This window comes from Macaca mulatta, chromosome 19, assembly GCF_049350105.2.
Source record: "Macaca mulatta isolate MMU2019108-1 chromosome 19, T2T-MMU8v2.0, whole genome shotgun sequence".
Lineage (NCBI taxonomy): Eukaryota > Metazoa > Chordata > Mammalia > Primates > Cercopithecidae > Macaca > Macaca mulatta.
The window spans coordinates 56,488,102-56,506,968 of NC_133424.1; the positions used below are offsets into that span (position 1 = coordinate 56,488,102).

At 40.7% G+C, this 18,867-nt stretch overlaps 1 protein-coding gene and 1 long non-coding RNA gene across 12 annotated transcripts; one reads left to right on the plus strand and one right to left on the minus strand.

The window, feature by feature from the left end:
* Positions 1-328: 328 nt before the first annotated feature.
* On the plus strand, positions 329-15,372 carry ZNF224 (zinc finger protein 224). 11 transcript variants are annotated; one of them, XM_077983233.1, is made up of 8 exons: positions 329-498; positions 6,782-6,908; positions 7,014-7,106; positions 11,951-12,629; positions 12,714-12,891; positions 13,225-13,496; positions 13,656-13,723; positions 14,921-15,372. In XM_077983233.1, the coding sequence occupies exons 1-8, from the start codon at positions 433-435 to the stop codon at positions 14,962-14,964; spliced, it is 1,527 nt and encodes a 508-aa protein (XP_077839359.1). In that variant the 5' UTR covers positions 329-432; the 3' UTR covers positions 14,965-15,372. The 11 variants fall into 11 exon arrangements, with proteins under 11 accessions (XP_077839359.1, XP_077839360.1, XP_077839356.1 ...); XM_077983234.1 differs by having other exon boundaries at positions 329-3,827; positions 12,714-12,898; positions 13,229-13,723; XM_077983230.1 differs by having other exon boundaries at positions 329-3,827; positions 11,951-12,982; positions 13,241-13,723.
* Positions 10,890-18,762, minus strand: LOC106994793 (uncharacterized). Its single transcript, XR_003725015.2, has 2 exons — positions 18,347-18,762; positions 10,890-13,892 (listed from the first exon to the last, which is right to left on the minus strand). It is a non-coding gene; the product is annotated as an uncharacterized LOC106994793 (long non-coding RNA).
* Positions 18,763-18,867: the final 105 nt, after the last annotated feature.

The following is an 18,867-nucleotide window of genomic DNA, read 5'->3' on the forward strand; positions in this document are numbered from 1 at the left end:
ATTTTCTCCTGGGCACCCAGGGAGAGGAAAGGAAGGACGACTCTCAAGGTAGTCCACATTTCCCAACAGGCGCTCGGGGATATGGGATTCATTCCCGGTGGAAAGAGTAGTCAAGGGCTTCCTAGTAGTCGTCAACACTTCCCCCGGAGGGTGATGCTGCAGGAGTACAGTCCAGACTCTCAGTGAAATCGCGGTCAGTTTAGTTACGGCAGGCGGGTCCCAGGGAATTCTGGGAAGTGTAGTCCAGACGCTCAGTGGAGTAGCGGTCAGTTTGGCTCCGCCTGGCGGGTCCCGGGGAATTCTGGGAAGTGGAGTCCAAACACTCAGTGGAGTCGCGGGCACTTCCGTTTGGGGACTGAGGTTGCTGCAGTTTTTCCGCGACAGTTTGGGTCAGTTCCGCGCCTTGCGGACCGTTCTGAATTTCCTGGACCTATGCATTGGATCCTCAACCAACTGGCGATCGAATTAGGGGAAAAGGGGCCTCGTCGCAGAGCAGAGGTTTGGAGCGGCAAAGGCAGCTGTTTGCGTTCTCGTCCGTGGCACCTTCTTGGGCTTGGGTCTGTCCTCGCGTCCCGGGGGCACTGGGACTCGGTTGGGTCGCGTCTCACCTGGTTTCAGGGTTTCCGGGGCTCTGAGCTCGCCCACTCCGCCCCCTGCACCCCACGCGCGCGGCCACTTCTTCGCGATGTAACGTTGGGGTGTTAATCTCCTTGGGTTTCCCGTTACTGTTCTTTAAAATGGGGACTTTAGGACCATCCTAATGGAATCGTTTTGGGAACTGGAAGAGGTAACACAAATGAGAGGCGTAAAGCAGTCCCTGTCACTTGGTGACTGGTGGTCTCTTGTTAATTTCCCACGAAGCCTGTCAGGTCCCCGGGTGGGCTGAGAGCTCCAGCTGCAGGGGCCCTGGCCCTTGTCCCTGATCCCTGCAGGACGCCGGATGATCCCGGAAGCCTTCCGACCTCTTTAGGAGGGCGAGGTTTGCGTCCACTTTCATGAAGGGTGAGGAACATTTAACTTATGGGGGACGGCGACGCGGTCAGAGTATTTCATACCTTTCTCCCTCCTCAACCCGACCTTTCCAAAAGAGCTGCAGGGAGGGACTTCTTGTCTACTGAGGGTAAAGCTCTACGTGAGTGGTCCTTGGCTCTTTTCTTTGACAGAGATGCTCACCCCAACCGAGAGTGTATAGGATGTGTCCTCGGGCATGGGGGTCGATAATAATTAAGTCTTAATTAGTAACTTCATTCTAAGGGCTTTATACAAATAAATTTACGCCACACCGTGGCTCTGTGGAGAAGTATTGCTTTTTTCTATTTTAAAAACGAAAGAGAGACACAGGGCGCATAGGCACCCGACTAGTGAGAGGTGGAGCTGGGGTTGGAACCTAAGCAGTCCGGGTCAGGGCCTGATTTGATCTTCTGTTGGATACGTTCTCATTGAGGCAGAGGAGCTAGTTGGACTTAAGTGGGGAAAGCAAGGCTTAGGGGCGTGAGCTTTTCTCAGTTTTTAAAAATGTTGTCAACTATTTTGTTTCAATCATTACAAATATTTTGTACTCTTACAGAACCATATCATTGTAGAGCATTCTATTTTTCTTTATTAAGAATAAAATGGGCCGGGCGCGGTGGCTCACGCCTGTAATCCCAGCACTTTGAGAGGCCTAGGCCGGCGGATCACGAGGTCAGGAGTTCGAGACCAGCCTGGCCAAGATAGTGAAACCCTGTCTCTACTAAAACATAATTACAAAAATTAGCTGGGCGTGGTGGCGGGCGCCTGTAATCCCAGTTACCTGGGAGGCTGAGGCAGGAGACTCGTTTGAATCCGGGAGGCGGAGGTTGCAGTGAGCCAAGATCCTCCATTGCACTCCAGCCTGGGCGACAGTGCGAGACTCCATCTCAAAAAAAAAAAAAAAAAAAAAAGAACAAAATGTTTTTATTACCCACTAATCCATGATGTAAAGATAGCAACTGTTAAGCTTGTAATATGTTTCTTTTCTTTTTTTTTTTTTTGTATATTTATAGGTTTATGAACATTTTTAAATTATTATAATTTTTTCTTAATGTTTCCCCCTTATGTGTTTAACTATGGAAATTTCCAAACACTGACAAAGAGACTAAACTAGTGAACTATCATGTTATATCATACTCATTAATCTCATTGTTATTATTTTTCTTATGTTTTCTGAAATTATAAAACTTTTTATTTTCATATCATTTAAAACCTATAGAAAAGTTGCCAAAATAGCCTAAGAAATTCTTATTTACTCTTTACCCACGTTTGTCAAGTGTTTACATTTTTCCTGTTTTGTTGATGACCATCAGCTGAATACCACCAGAAATATACCTGTAACCAGAGACAGCTGATTATAGCTTTCTGCAGCAAGGAAGCCCACATAGCAGGAGCTATCTTGGTGAGAGGAGCTTAGGAAGGGCTAGTATATGGTTTCACATAACATATTAGATAATATTAGATTGTATACTGGATAATGTTATTTATTTAATATTAGATATCTATCCAGACTGCTAATAGTAGTTTATTGTATTATCTATTATATAGTGCTAGATAACATATTACCTAACTTCATGTTATGTACTCTGCAGTTCTATATTTAAATTTGTTCTGTTTTTCACTTAAGGTTCTTACAAGTGTCCCCTACCCATCTGCCACCACCACCCGTGTTCACAGTCTAATTTTATGCATTGCCTTTAGTTGTCACATTTCCATAATCTATAATCTGGAGGATTCTACACCCTTTGTCTTTCTATGCTTGATATTTTTGAAGAGTATAGGCAAGTTATTTTGGAGAAAGGCATTAATTTGGAGGTGTGTCTGATGTAATTCACGTGCGGGTTCAGATTATGTATTGTTGGTAGGGATACCACAGAAGTGGTGAAATGTCCTTTTCATTGCAACATAACAGGGTCCAAGTGATGTCAGTTTGTCTCTTCATTGGTGATCTCAACCTTGTCCACTTGGCCGAGATGCTGTCTTTCAGATTTCTCCACTATAAAGTTACTTTAAAAAAAATGAAAATAGTAAAGTTTCTTAGGAATAGATAACATTATTCATGGGCATTCAGCTGTAAAATGATCTCCTCCTCCATTTATTCTTTGTTCAACTACAGATATTCTATCAATATGGACTTAGAATTGACTCTTGTTAAGTTAAATGATGTGTATGTTAACAATTATTTTTTCCAACCTATGGTATCATAGAACTTTCTTATATCAGGTGTACATCCAGTGATCATTAGAAAGTTTGCTGAATGGAGTAACCATCACCACAATTCAGTGATCATTTCATTCTCATATCGATCTCCTCATGCCTACTTATGGTTAGACATCATTCTCACTCAGATTTGAAGCAATCACTAATCAATTTTCTCTCTATATGTGTTTTCCTACCTGGACATTTTATAGAAATGGAATCCTGCAATATGTGGCCCTTTGTAACTGACTTCTTTCATTTAGCAATAATGTCTCAAAGGTTCATGTATGTTGTAGCATGAGTCAGTACTTCATTTCTTTAAATTTCCAAATGAGATTCCATTGTATGGATAGACCATGATTTGTCTACTCATTTACCCCGGGGAGGGCATTTTGGTTGTGCTGTTTTGGGTTTTTATGATTCATGCTGCTGTGAACATTCATATGCCAATTCACAATACACATCCCTGTTGGTGGGTGGCATCCCTGGCCACCTTTTCATGTCTGTTTTTCTGCCTTTCCTGGCACTCTGCAGGCACAATTCTGCTTTTCCAGGAACTGCATCACTCAGGACTCTGCAAGTTTCCAGAAGTAAGAAGGAAAATGACCATGTTCAAGGTGGGTAGGACTTGTTTCTATTACTCTTAAAATTCCATCTCAGTACTCAGATTGTCACAAATTTTTCTCTGTCTTGGGAAGACTCAAGGAGAAAAGCAGACACTTGAGGATCTCTTGTGTACCAGGTGCTTCCTTTGTTACTTTTGAGTGGATTTTGCATTTGTTTTTACTTCTTGTTTTCGTGTGTCATTTATTCTATGGAGTAGACAAGATAGTAGGAATGGATAATTATTTCATTATACTACTTCTCTGCTCACACATTAGCTATTTTTGTCCTGTGATACTCTTCTTCATGTACATTCATAACTGTATTTGTATTGGTGATATTAATCTAATTTAAATTGCACTCTTTGTATTTAATATTATATAATGCTCATTTTTAATGGTTGCACCATATTCCCATTTAATCAATGTTCCTTTTTAATTACTTTATACTCCCAGACACCAGGAACTCAGTTTTGAAAGGCTACTTTTGATGTGTGCCACGGTGGCTGTTTTGTAGATAGAGTGATCCATATGTGGCACATCACGGCAGGCTGTAACTGTGGCTTCACACAAGGATTGCTGGAAGTTTCCACACAGGAAGAGCTAGATTCTCTTTCCCCCATGCCTGAGTCATGCCTTCTGTGTCTTTTATTTACTGGCCTTTCTTTATTCCTTTATATATTAAGGAATTTGACCAAAGTAATATGTAAGCTAATTTTTTTTTTTTTAATTTTTTGAGATGGAGTTTTACTCTTGTTGCCCAGGCTGGAGTGCAATGGTGCAATCTCAGCTCACTGCAGCCTCTGCCTCCTGGGCTCAAGGGATTCTCCTGCCTCAGCCTCCTGAGTAGCTGGGATTACAGGCATGCGTCACCACACCTAATTTTGTTTTTTAGTACAGATGGGGTTTCTCGATGTTGGTCAGGCTGGTCTTGAACTCCCGACCTCAGGTGATCCACCCACCTGGGCCTCCCAAAGTACTGGGATTACAGGCATGAGCCACCACACCCAGCCTAACGTAAATTTTTTGTGTATGATACTAGAAGATTTGCCAGTCATTTGTGTTTTGTTTCTTCATTTACTCCTCAGAACAGCTGATTGAAGCAGTTCTTATCTTCCTCTTAAACACATGAAATATGAGAAACCTGCTTGGGTTCAGACAGGAGACCAAGGTTCAAGAATATTAGCCATTTTTGCCATTTTCCTCAGTTGAAAGAGAGAGAAGAAGAAAGAGAGAATTCTCCACTGAGGGGCCTGTGCCCTGTGGTGTGGGTGTTTGGAGTGTCCTGTTGAGTGATGACGTCCACAGGTGGCATTGCTCCTCCCTGACCCTACCTTGGGAGGGGGACGTCTTCTCTTCCTGTCATGGTACCTCTTCCATGGCCCCCAGCACTTCAGGCACCCAAGGACAGCAATTACCACAGTCATTATAGAAAATTTTAAAATTCATTATGGGAAAAGATGCCTTACACAATGTTACCAGAAAATGTAATAGTCTAAGGTGAAAATATTTACCATTTGGATATCTAAAAAAAGATACAATCTAAAATAAGAATCTTATGCACAAACTAGGGAAGAAAATCCAAAGAAATATGAATAAAGGACATTACCAGGAATGTATAGAAGGAGAAAAACAGACATCAATAAATATTTGAAAAGATGGTGGTATTCATTTATAATCAAATAAGTGAGAATAATAAAACAAAATTGTGGCCAGACCCGTGACTCACACCTGTAATCCTGGCACTTTAAGAGGCTTAGGAAGGAGGAGTGTTTGAAATCAGGAGCTCAAGACCATCCTGGGAAACATAGCAAGACTCTATATCTACAAAAAGAAAAAAAAAAAAAAAAAGAAAAAAACCAATTTCTTCCTAATCAGATTGCCAAAATAATGGGAAAATTGATAACCTGCTTTTGGCTATGTTAAGAAAAATCAGGATAATGTATCCCCTTGAAAGATTTTGAAGTTAGGTAAAAAAAAAAGTTGAGAAAATGTGACATAATCACGATTTTAAACATTCTTATTTTTTGACATTTTGCTATTTAAAACTTACTTTAAATAGGAGAGTAAGATCTACCTGAAATGATGTTCTTTATTGGATTGGTAATCATGGAAAAGATATAAAATTAAATATTCATTATTTAGAATAACAATAGATTAGTTCCATGGAACACTATGCAGACATGAGATAAAATCAATAACAATAATTGACAAAAATCAAAGCAGCTAATGTTTATTAAGTATTCAGTCTGTGCTGCACACTTTTCCCCAGTACCATATGTATATTCCACTGTTTAATTCTTTAAAAACTACATCATGTGACAATCATTATACAGAGAGGAAAGTAATGCATTCAGGCCAGCTTGTCCAAGGTGACATGACTGGGAAGGGACAGAGCCTTATATATGCGCTCTGAGGCATGCTGGCTGCAGATCATGACATTCAATGTTGCAATTAATATATGTAGTTTTTGCCTTGAGAGTACAGAGGGCTCACTGCGTAACTACTCACACATGTCACCATAAGCTTGTCAGTTTGGCAAATGTTGAAGAAAAACAATAACATCCAGGGTTCAAGTTTGAGAGAGGAAAACAATGGGCATTATCAAGCAAAGTCAGGACTGAATTGCGAAATGTTGCTGAGGTGATTGTCAAGATTTATCAAAACGTATATATATGTGTAGCCCAGGACGACACATTTAGAGTCCTAGAGGATTACTTACAAGGAGACTCAATGATTGCACGAAGTAAAAATACAGGAGGTCTTTTTCATCATTGCGTTTCTGGTGGAACTCAGGAAAATCAGTCACTGTCAGGATTCAGACAGAATGAGTAGGAAACCTATGAGTTGACCTATGTCTCTCAAGATCCAAAACAACTTCCCACCCCTCCCCTCTGTCTGCTCAGTACCACCCCTCTCCCAGGAATCATTGGTCATGGGGTTGAGATTGCATATGTTTGATGCTGTAGGAGGCAATGACTTTCAAGGACGTGGCTGTGGTCTTCACTGAAGAGGAGCTGGGGCTGCTGGACCTTGCCCAGAGGAAGCTGTACCAGGATGTGATGCTGGAGAACTTCAGGAACCTTCTCTCAGTGGGTGAGGACAGTGAGTGTGCAGTGAGAACCTAAATTTCTAGTAAATTTTACCTTGATGTTACCTAGAATGTGTTGGGATTAAGCACGTAACTTTGCCTATTTGCAGGACATCAAGCATTCCACAGGGATACTTTCCACTTCCTAAGGGAAGAAAAGATTTGGATGATGAAGACAGCAACCCAAAGAGAAGGGGATTCAGGTAAGAATCAAGCAACTGTGAATCCCTGTACGTCTCTTCCATCTGTTTACTTCTGTCTGTGCTCAAATCCATTGCCCTGGCCTAAATGGCCAGACCTCTTTCTTGGATTATTGACAACCATCTTACACCTGGTGGCCCTGCTGCCTGCCTTCCCATCGTGACATCTGTTCTCATAGCAGCCGAAGTGATCCTCAGGAAATGTAAGTCAGATTGTCATTCCTCAGCTCAAAAGCCTGTTTGGCTTATTTTTATTAAAGTTACAACCTCTTTAATGGACTTTTAGAGAACCTGTGTTCTGCCATTCATCCCCTCTCTGCCACCTCTCTAACTGCATCTCCTGTCCTCTCCCTGTTGCTCTGTCTTTACCAGCCACATTATTCTCCCTGCTGTTTCTCTGTCCTCCCAAGGACACTGTGTTGCCTTTTGCTGGTACCCAATGATCACAGACTTAGCAGACTGAGCAACAAACATTTATTATTTTTGTGTTCTTTAGGGATGAAGTCTGATACATCTCACTGGGCAGTTATCAAGTTGTCTGTAGGGCTTCATGTTTTCTGGATGCTCTTGGGGAGAAGCCTTTGCTTTGGTTTATCAGTGTCTAGGCACTGTCCACACTCCTTGGCTCTTGCTTTCCTTCTTCCATCTTCAAAGGCAGCAACTTGCATCCCCGTAGTCGCGCTCCCTCTGCCACTCTTCTTATGCCTTCTTTCACCTTTTGCATCCCTTGTAATTATATTGATCACTCCTGGATAATCCAGGATGATCTTCCTGTTCTCTGGTTAACTGACTAGCAACCTTAATTGCATCTACAACCTCTATTCCCCTGCTGTATACGTGATCATAGGTCCTGGGGACTGGATGTGGACATCCTTTAGGAACCATTATTCTGTCTCCACAGAAGCTTCTGACTCAGTCCTTACTTGCTTATCTCAGTCATTGGAATACTCTGTCACCTTAAAGCCGTCTGGCATCTCCTTCAGTTATTCAGGTTTCTTTTCAGTTTTAAAGTCATGAGAGAAGCCATCCCAAACCACTCTCTATAATTCCGTTCTATTTTGATTCTTCTTGTGCTGTCTTGTACCAAGTCTCATTAACTTCTGTTTATCTGTCACTTCTACATGCTGGACTGTAATGTCTAAGAAATTTTAACTCTTCTGGCTGTATTTTCAGTGTCTAGAATAGTCCTGGTACATGGCAGGTTTCCAAATATTTGTTAACCTGATGTATAAGCTATTGAATGGGGTGACTTCACTGTCTCCTGGAATCATGGAGAGAGCTAAGAAGTGAAACACAAACCACGGTGAAAGAGAGATATTGCAGAACGTGTTTTTTGTCTTCCAGTGGCCATGTATTTAATTAGAACATTCTTAGATTCCCTTATTTGACTACATTATGTGTTTACAGTGGGCCCACATCGCATGGAAACTTCTAAGCATTATTTTTATTACCACACTGATCAATATGCCTTCCCTGTGACTTATCCTGGAGCTTTTCATAGGAAGCATACTCATTTCTGGAAAGAAATCATTTTTGAATGAGCATCCTGATGTCTGCTAGTGAGACAGCTTTTCTACAAGGGGAAAAAATCTCCATTTTGTGATGTGACAGATAATAACCAGCTTCCCAGCTAGCTTTCCTTTGAGACATTTACCCATCTGCAGCCCATTTGCCTTTCCAAAGTCTGCATGCACGTCACTGACCCCAGGTTTCTCCTTCTCCTGGATGGGGAAGGATGAGGAAGAGAGCAACACAATTCACGCAGCTGAACATTGCCTACATTTCTGGTCGTCTTTGTTCAAAAATATGTATATTTCTGCATCTTCATTGTATACAAATTTAATTGTTAAAAACATAAAAGAATATAGATTTTTACAACATAACTTTTCCTTTATTTTTTAGAGACCTAGTGCTCTATTTTCAACTTCATAACTTGGAAGGAATCAGGAAACTGCCCTCTCAAAACATCATAACCCTGAAAGAGACTCTCTCCTCCCCAAAAACCTCTTAAGTAACAGTGTGTTAAATATATCCATATTCCAGTGTGTACCATTGGGTACACATTTACCTATTACTGTTTTCCGAGATTCAGCCTTGGAAGTTATCTTTCCATTTGACTGACTTAATTTAGGACTTGGTAATATCCTGACCAACGTTTTCAACATTTTTATGAGTGTGAGTCATAGTAAGAAACACATCTTTCATCATAACCAGGACAAACATTTTTCATGCATGTAGATGTTTATGGGTTACTTTAGTAGGCATTTCATGAAATGATATCTTTCTTGCTTGTCATGAAGATGTGATCATTTCTTTTCTAGTTCTTTTTTCCTAAATGCTCATTAGAAGGTTTTAAATTTATTTCACAGCTCCCTTCTTGTCTATATTATGCCATTTGGAAATAGGTATAAAGGCATATTTATCTATGTCATATATTTTCTGCCCTCTTTTTTCTTCTTTTTTCTTTTTTTTGAGACAAGGTCTCACTCTGTCCCCCATGCTGGAGGGCATTGGCATGATCTTAGCTCACTGCAACCTCCGCCTCCTGGGTTCACATGATTCTTATACCTCAGCCTCCCACGTAGCTGGGATTATAGATGTGCGCCACCACACCTGGCTAATTTTTGTATTTTTAGTAGAGACAGGGTTTCACCATGTTAACCAGGCTGGTCACCAACTCGTGGGCTCAAGTGATCTGCCTGCCTTGGCCTCTCAAAGTGCTGAGATTACAGACGTGAGCCACGGCGCCTAGCCTCTGTTTTTTTTTTTTTTTTTTAAATGAGAGTCTAATACTCCCCCATGGAACCAACCAGGGCATGACCCCTCAGGCATTCTTTTTATCCCAAGTGTTCTCATCACCTTTCATTGTCTCATCAGGAGCATCACCCTTTGTATGCCCCTGTCAAGTCCAACCTTTCAGATTCCCATCAAAACTGCAGTTGTCTGTTTCTTACCTATTTCAGATAACCAAATTATTGTTCACATCTACAGAAAAATAAAATTAAAGATACATGTTATGCAAAATTCTTGTATAGGAATATTATGAATATGTAGATATAAACACTCGTAGGCCTTTGATATTATTGTGAAGAGTTTAACTGACTACACAGTTTAGAGCAAGAGTTTACAGAAGATCATTCTCATTTCACACCAACTGCAAGTGTGGGGATTTTCCAAAACTACCTTCACATTCAGTAATTACTTAGAAAGGCAAGCAGAACTCACTGAATGCTTTTATACTAAAAGTTATGGATATTTACAGGGTAGAGGTGCACATTACATTTCACCAAGAGAAAAATAAGGAACAGTTCTGGGAAGTACCAAATGAGGATCTTGTATTCTTGCAATAAAGTAGGATGCGTTACATTCCTAGAATTAAGGTGTGACGTAGAGAGTACAGCGAATCAGGAAAGCTCACCTGAGCCCTGGCTTTACAAGTAATTTTTGAGGCTCCATTACATAGCCATTATTTGTTGATTGATTCCCATGTGGCTAGTCAGTCTCCTGGGCCACTGATTGCATGTAACTGAAAGCCCCACCTTAAATCACATTGCTCTTTGTGACATGGGGGGCACCAACCCCCAAAGGCGTGGCCAGCCACAACCCTAAATCATATTGCTTCACTTTCCAGTGACCTAGTTTTGCCCCCAAGCAAACAAAGACACTCTCCTCAGGCATAAACTCCTAGAAATTACCTCTTAGATCCTGAGGAGAACATCCAGACCTCATTTTGAGTGAGGTTAATATCTTTACTTTGTAAGGATACACAATATAAACACAAATGTACCAAGTATTGATTATATTACTTTTCTTTAAAGTTGGTTTTGATTCATATTTTATTATATACATAATTTATTAGTTTCATAATTTACCATGCAAGATTTTAGACTGATTAGGAAATTCACTAGGAAGAGTAGCAGGTATAATGTTTGTATCATATTAATTTTATTATTGTCTTTTATTTTATTTAAAATTTTTTTTTCCAGTAGCTTTTGGGGTATAGTGGTTTTTGGTAACATGGATGAATTGTCTAATGGTGAAGTCTGAGATTTTAGTGTACCCATCACCTGAGTAGTGTACACTGTACCCAACTTGTAGCTTTTTATCACTTACCCTACCTTCCAGCCTCCCCATTTTGAGTCTCCATAGTCCATTATATCACTCTGTATGCCTCTGCATACCCATAGCTTAGCTCCCACTTATAAGTGAAAACATGGTATTTGGTTTTCCATTCCTGAGTTACTTTACTTAGAATAATGGCCTCCAGCTCCATCCAAGTTGCTGCAAAAGACATTATTTCATTTTTCTATGGCTGAATAGTATTCCATGGTGTATATATACCACATTTTCTTTATCCACTCGTTGGTTGATAGGCACTTAGGTTGGTTCCATATCTTTGAAAATGTGAATTGTGCTGTAATAAATATAGGCGTGCAGGTGTCCTTTTGATGTAATGACTTCTTTTTCCTTTGGGAAGACAGTAGTGGGATTGCTGGATCAAATGGTAGATCACTTTTAGTTCTTTAGAGAATCTCCATACTGCTTTTTATAGAGGTTGTACTAATTTACATTCACACCAGCAGTATATAAGTGTTTCTTTTCACCACACCCATGTCAACGTCTATTGTTTTTTGTAAGTCTTTTATTTCTACCAAGCATTTTACATATGATACTTGGTTTAGTTCGAAATTGGCCTCATCCAAACTGGAGATTATGGTGCACTTGAAAAATAAAAACTGAATGTTGCCTGTACTCTTGAGAGTTTCATGCCATGGCCTAAGTGAAATCTTGATAACACTGAACAAAGGCTTCACTTGTCCTCGTCTTTTAATTCTGTATTCTGATAGGAGACAAGATCCAAACTGAGATGGAGACTATTTCAGAAGCAGGAACAGATCAAGAGTGGTCCTGCCAGCAAATCTGGGAAAAAATTGCAAGTGATTTAACCAGGTCTCAAGACTTGGTGATAAATAGCTCTCAGTTCTCCAGAGAAGGTGATTTCCCCAGCCAGTCTGAGGCAGGACTATCTGTAATTCACACAAGACAGAAATCTTCCCAGAGCAATGGATATAAACAGTCCTTCAGTGATGTCTCCATCTTTGATTTCCATCAACAATTACACTCAGGAGAGATGTCTCATACATGTGATGAGTGTGGAAAAAGCTTCTGTTACATCTCAGCCCTTCGTATTCATCAGAGAGTCCACCTGGGAGAGAAACGCTACAAGTGTGACGTGTGTGGTAAGGAATTCAGTCAGAGCTCACGTCTGCAAACTCATCAGAGAGTCCACACTGGAGAGAAACCATTCAAATGTGTGGAATGTGGGAAAGGCTTCAGTCGTAGATCAGCGCTTAACGTTCATCATAAATTACACACAGGAGAGAAACCTTATAATTGTGAGGAATGCGGGAAGGCCTTCATTCACGATTCCCAGCTTCAAGAACATCAGAGAATCCATACTGGGGAGAAGCCATTCAAATGTGATATATGTGGTAAGAGCTTCTGTGGTAGATCAAGACTTAATAGGCATTCCATGGTTCACACGGGAGAGAAACCATTCCAATGTGATACGTGTGGTAGGAGCTTTCGTCAGAGATCAGCACTTAATAGTCATCTTATGATCCACACAGGAGAGAAACCATACAAATGTGAGGAGTGCGGAAAAGGCTTTATTTGCAGGCGAGATCTTTATACACATCATATGGTTCACACGGGAGAGAAGCCATATAATTGTAAAGATTGCGGGAAGAATTTCAGATGGGCCTCGTGTCTTTTGAAACATCAGCGAGTCCACAGTGGAGAAAAACCCTTCAAATGTGAAGAATGTGGTAAAGGATTTTATACAAATTCACAATGTTATTCCCACCAGAGATCCCATAGTGGAGAAAAACCATACAAATGTGTGGAGTGTGGGAAGGGCTACAAAAGGAGGTTGGATCTTGACTTTCACCAGCGCGTCCATACAGGAGAGAAACTGTATAATTGTAAGGAATGTGGGAAGAGCTTTAGTCGGGCCCCATGTCTTTTGAAACATGAGAGACTCCACAGTGGAGAAAAACCATTCCAATGTGAAGAGTGTGGGAAGAGGTTTACTCAAAATTCACATCTTCATTCCCATCAGAGAGTCCACACTGGAGAAAAGCCATACAAATGTGAGAAGTGTGGAAAGGGCTACAACAGTAAGTTTAATCTTGATATGCACCAGAAGGTCCACACAGGAGAGAGACCATATAATTGTAAAGAATGTGGGAAGAGTTTTGGCTGGGCCTCGTGTCTTTTGAAACATCAGAGACTGCACAGTGGAGAAAAACCATTCAAATGTGAAGAGTGTGGGAAAAGATTTACTCAGAATTCACAGCTTCATTCTCATCAAAGAGTGCACACTGGAGAAAAGCCATACAAATGTGATGAGTGTGGGAAGGGCTTCAGATGGTCCTCAACTCGTCTGACCCATCAGAGACGCCACAGCAGGGAAACACCTCTCAAATGTGAGGAGCATGGGAAGAACATTGTACGGAATTCATTCTCTAAAGTCCTAGAAAAAGTTCACAGTGTAGAAAAGCCATACAAATGTGAGGACTGTGGGAAGGGCTACAACAGGCGCTTGAATCTTGAGGTGCATCAGAGGGTCCACGTGGGAGAGAAAACATGGAAGTGTCAGGAGTGTGATATGTGCTTTAGTCGGGCCTCAAGTCTTCAGCTTCATCAGAACGTTCATGTTGGAGAAAAACCTTAGTGATGTGATGGTGCGATAAAGTCTTCACTCAGTCTTCAGGAACGCAATCTCATCTGAAAGTTCACAAAGGAGAGAAACATTAAAATATGAGGCACATAGTAAGCACTTCCCTTTGAGTACTTTATCTCTGAATCCATGCTGATGATAAATTTCACCCATTCTTGGAAGAGGTAAAACCTTTGTTTAAGATAACATCAGTGCTTCAACCATAACTCAGCATGCCCCAGTAGTCTCAGGACCACTATAGTGGAGAATCCTTGTAAATGGTGCAATAAAGCTTCATTCAGAAGTTTGATAATTACAGCTATCATTCAGGAGACAGGCCTTAGAAAGAGTAAGAGTTCATGAATTTGCTGAACTCTAATGGTGGACATGCCAAAATTGACGTCCGCTAGAATGTAAGCTACATGTATCTTTCTTTACTGCTAAATCGTCACAGCCTTAACATTGATTAGCACTTGGTATGTGTTCAGTACTTGTTTGTCAAATCATGAAAGGATAAAACATATGTATGGATTTGGATACAATTTTATGTATCCAAAAAGGGAAGCCTGCAAAAAATAATTCTGGGAAACATGAGTTGAAATGCAGAGTAAACTCAGTACTGCAATCCATAGCAATATTTTGAATGTTATTATTTTTTCCTTTTAATTTTTTTCTTGATCAGATTTATAATATTCATTGAATATTATTTTATTGCACTTGGCTCCTGACTTCCCCCCATCCTGTGTTCTTAAGTTGGATTATTATTTGTGCCTCTATCAAATGTTCATTGCTTTATACGGCATAAATTTAACCGTCTTTTGTAGTTTTTCTCACAGTATAGACTGAAAAGGTTTGGTTAATTTTGCAGTGACAGGCCACTGCATATTTTACAATTAAGTGTTCTCAACAGTATTAAGGCAAGATTTACAGTAACACTTTTAAAGTGCCAGATGTACATTGACAGAAATTTTCTTAGTCAATCCTAGATTGATCATGATTTGTGATTTCTATGCAGGCCTTGGTATGATTGCCTTTTAATTGCTGTACAACTTCTTTTTTTTTTCTGGTATAAAATATTCTAAATTTGAAGGACAACTTTTGTCAACTTTCTTATCCAATATTCTTCCACCAACCCTATGAAACAGGAAGAGAAACTTAATGGAGTTTGGTAATTTCATCAAATATATTCATTATTGGGGCAGGAATAACACTTAAATCCTCCTCTTTATTGCTGGCAGTAAAAACATGTCTTTTGGAGAGCAGAACATGTCAGAATGTATAAGGTGCAACTGTTTGATATGAAAACCATAGGTTAGGAAATTATGCCTATGACACTAAAACTCCAAAAAGTAGAAGACCACATTGATGTCACTCCATTTTAAAATGGAAAGAACAAGTGTTCAAGAACAGGAATTTGTGTGAATTGCATTTATTCCTATAATAACATGAAATCAATGAGATGATGACATAGACACAATAACAAAAGGAGAAAATGTGGCTTTTTTTAGCCTTCATAACCTAATCAAATAAATATCTTTGTGTGTTTTATGTTCTTTTAAGTGTTTACATACTGTATAAATGAATATTTTTACTGATCTTTGCTGGCAATGAGGATTTGCAGGCATTTTTCCATTTTGTACTTCCATGCATTTTTAATTTTTTTATGCCATGATCTTTTTAAACAACCAGCTCTTGTGTGAATTAATAGTGTGAACTCACTCATTACCTTGGTGGGGACACCAGTGTTCATGAAGGATCTGCCTCCATGACCAAGCACCTTCCAATAGTCCCCACCTCCAACACTGGAGGTCATATTTCAACATGAGATTTGGAGGGGATACATATTCAAACTATTGTCAGATGCTAACTCATCAGGTATACACCACAGTAATATCTTAAGTGTGTTAAGTTAAAGTGATATCTTTTCTAAGGTATAGGACAAGTAGGGCATATCACCCCCGCTACAAGCAAAGAAAAGTGTCACAATGCTTAGTGTACCACTTTTGATATTGGATGCAACTTATTGTTTTGATTGTGCTCTCTGACTTTTATGAGTGACCTAAAAACTTTTTGACTTGTCCCAGACAAGTTTGTATAATATGTCCCAGCTGCCACGTAAGCTTCTCTGCCACTAAAACCCTATGATCCCGGAGGTCCAAAAGTGTTTGAAATGTCAGTGGCAGATAGTGACGTTTGAAGCCTATGGCTGGCCCTAATTGGAGAATCAAAATTCAGATGCTTAGGATTTTGAAGCAAATCTCTGCCATCCTCTGCATATATTTACTCTCCTCTTGAGAAGAAGCTTTTCATTTTGCTAGGGTTTTTTGTTGTTGTTGTTGTTGTTTTTTGACAGAGTCTTGCTCTGTGGCCCAAGCTAGAATGCAGTGGCACAATCTTGGCTCACTGCAACCTCCGTCTCCCAGGTTCAAGTGATGCTCCTGCCTCAGCCTCTTGAGTAGCTAGGATTATAGGCGCCCGCCACCGCGCCTGGCTGATTTTTGTATTTTTAGTAGAGATGGGGTTTCACCATCTTGGGCAGGCTGGCCTCAAACTCCTGACCTCATGATCCACCCGCTTGGCCTCCCAAAGTGCTGGGATTACAGGCGTAAACCACCACGCCCGGCCACTAGGGGTCTTAAAAGGGACAGAACACTTGACCACAGACCACAAAATTAACATGTGACTTATGCTTTCCATCATGAACTGGGTGTCGACCCCTGCATCTCTTTAAGTTACATGTGCAGATTAGTATTCCATTTGGAAGTGGTGTATATGAGATTGTTTGTGCAGGCTCTGAAGCCATAGGTAAGTGCACCTAATATTCATCTCCCTACTCTTGCTATATTATCTTCAGAATGAGTGAATATAAAGATAAGTCATCTGAAATTATTGTCTCAGCAGCAGAAAGAAGTGGAATACACAGTTGGGCACGGTGGCTCACGCCTGTAATCCCAGCACTTTGGGAAGCCGAGGTGGTCCAATCACCTGTGGTCGGGAGTTCGAGACCAGCCTGACCAACATGGAGAAACCCCGTCTCTACTAAAAATACAAAATTAGCCGGGCGTGGTGGTGCATGCTTGTAATCCTACGCAGGAGGCTGAGGCAGGAGAATTGCTGGAAAGCGGGAGGCGAAACAACGTCTCAAAAAATAACAAAACCAAACAAAAAACTGAAAGCTGGTAATGAAACAAATACGTGTACATGAACATTTGTAGTAACGCTGTTCACTACAGCCAAAAGGTGAAAAGAAGCCAAATGTGCATCAACGTATGAATGCAGAAACAAATTGTAGTATAAACATAAAATATTATTCATCTATGAAAAGGAATGAAGTACTGATATGTGATGTGATGTGAATAACATTAAAAATATTATGCTAAGCAAAGGGAGTTAGAAACAAAAGCTTCCATTCATTTTTATGATTTGTCCAAAATAGGTAATAGAAAGGAGAGAAAGATTAATGTTTCACCAGGAGTGGGATTATGGACAACAGTAGTGATTTGCTTAGTGCGCATGGGGTTTTCTTTGGGTGATAAAAATGTTTTGGAATTCAAGAGGTGGTGGTTTCACAATGAAGCAGCTACGTTGTCTGAGGTATAAACCCGGGGTTCGTCGTTAAGTGCCAGGAAAATTTAGGACAGGGACACACAAGAGGAGTTTAGGCGCGGAGGTTTAATAGGGAGAAGAGAAAGAGAAATGGGTTACTCTATAGAGGAAGGGGTCTCGGAGCGGAAGAGGGTCGGCTGGCAGCGAATGTGCTGAGTTTTACAGTCCAGTTTGAGGAGGCACTGTCAGATTTACATAGGCGTCACAGATTGGTTCGATCAGTTATGACGTTTACGTAGTGCCTGGGGAAGGCTGGTCGCCCCACCCTAATCTTTTTATGCAAATAGACTTCCCAGTTGATTGGCCCATCTTATCTACTCCTTACTGTGCACGTGGCTGGCAAAGAGAAGGGAAGATGGAGCCGCCATCTTGAACATGATTGGCACAACTGGCGGTATCTATGTCTGCGGCAGCTCCATTTTACAGGCTGCTCTTCCTTAGGAAGGGAAATAATTTGGGGCTGTTTTTCATTAAACAGAAAAGCCTTACCGAGGGCTCCCATACCCTATCTGCCTAAGTGATTGCTTCTTAACTCCTACATCAACAACACTCTATTTGTACTAGATGCCATTGCCATTGAATTACGTGCCTTAAAATAGTTTTGTTTTGTGAATTACACCTCAAAAATGTTTTTTAAATAATAAAACGACTATGTTAAAAACGTTCTGCATAGCGAAAAACAGAAGTCAAAGGAAAAGCTTTTTGGTTGAGCAATATTTGATACAATGTTAGTATGAATCTGTAAATAATACTTAACGGAGGCAAAAAGACTAAACACTCAATAGAAATGTGGGCAAAACATTTGACCAATTCACAAACACTATAATAATGGCAACGGAAAATATGCAAGGATGCTCCACTTTATTTACAAAAGAACAAATACAAATTAAAACTACATTTAGATACCACTTCTTACCATTAGATTAGCAAAACTTAACTCCTCGAAGATTGCGTCTTCTCGCTTGTTCCCTTTCCAATAACACTCCTCTTATCGTTGGAGGCGTTTAGACTTCAGGAATTCCCGTCTATTCAATATTTTCTGTCCTGAACCAGGGAGAGAGAAGGACGATTCTCAGGATAACAGTTCACATTCCCCACCAGGCAGGCGCTCGTGGGTTTGGGATTCGTTCCCAGTGGGCACCCCGGAGTGGCAACGCTTCCCCCTGAAGAATGAGATTTTGAGCGTTTTTCCTTCGGGATTCGGAGGAGTGTAATCCAAATGCTCTATGGAGTCGCACACACTATCTCCAGGAGGAGGACACAGGCAATTCTGGTAACGGCGGTCCAGGTGCTCAGTGGAGTAGCGGTCAGTTCGGCTCCGGCAGGCGAATCGGGATTTCTGGGAAATGTAGTCCAGACGCTCAGGGGAGTCGCAGTCAATTAGGCTCTGGCAGGCGGATCCCAGGGAATTCTGGGAAGTGTAGTGCAGACGCTCGG

Excerpts from the sequence above, each read along its gene's own strand:
- ZNF224 (XM_077983225.1), top strand. The coding sequence starts at position 3,567 with ATGATTTGTCTACTCATTTACCCCGGGGAGGGCATTTTGGTTGTGCTG. Across the intron at positions 6,909-7,013 it reads CAGGAACCTTCTCTCAGTGG|GACATCAAGCATTCCACAGG; the intron begins GTGAGGACAGTG and ends GCCTATTTGCAG. Across the intron at positions 7,107-11,950 it reads CCAAAGAGAAGGGGATTCAG|GAGACAAGATCCAAACTGAG; the intron begins GTAAGAATCAAG and ends GTATTCTGATAG.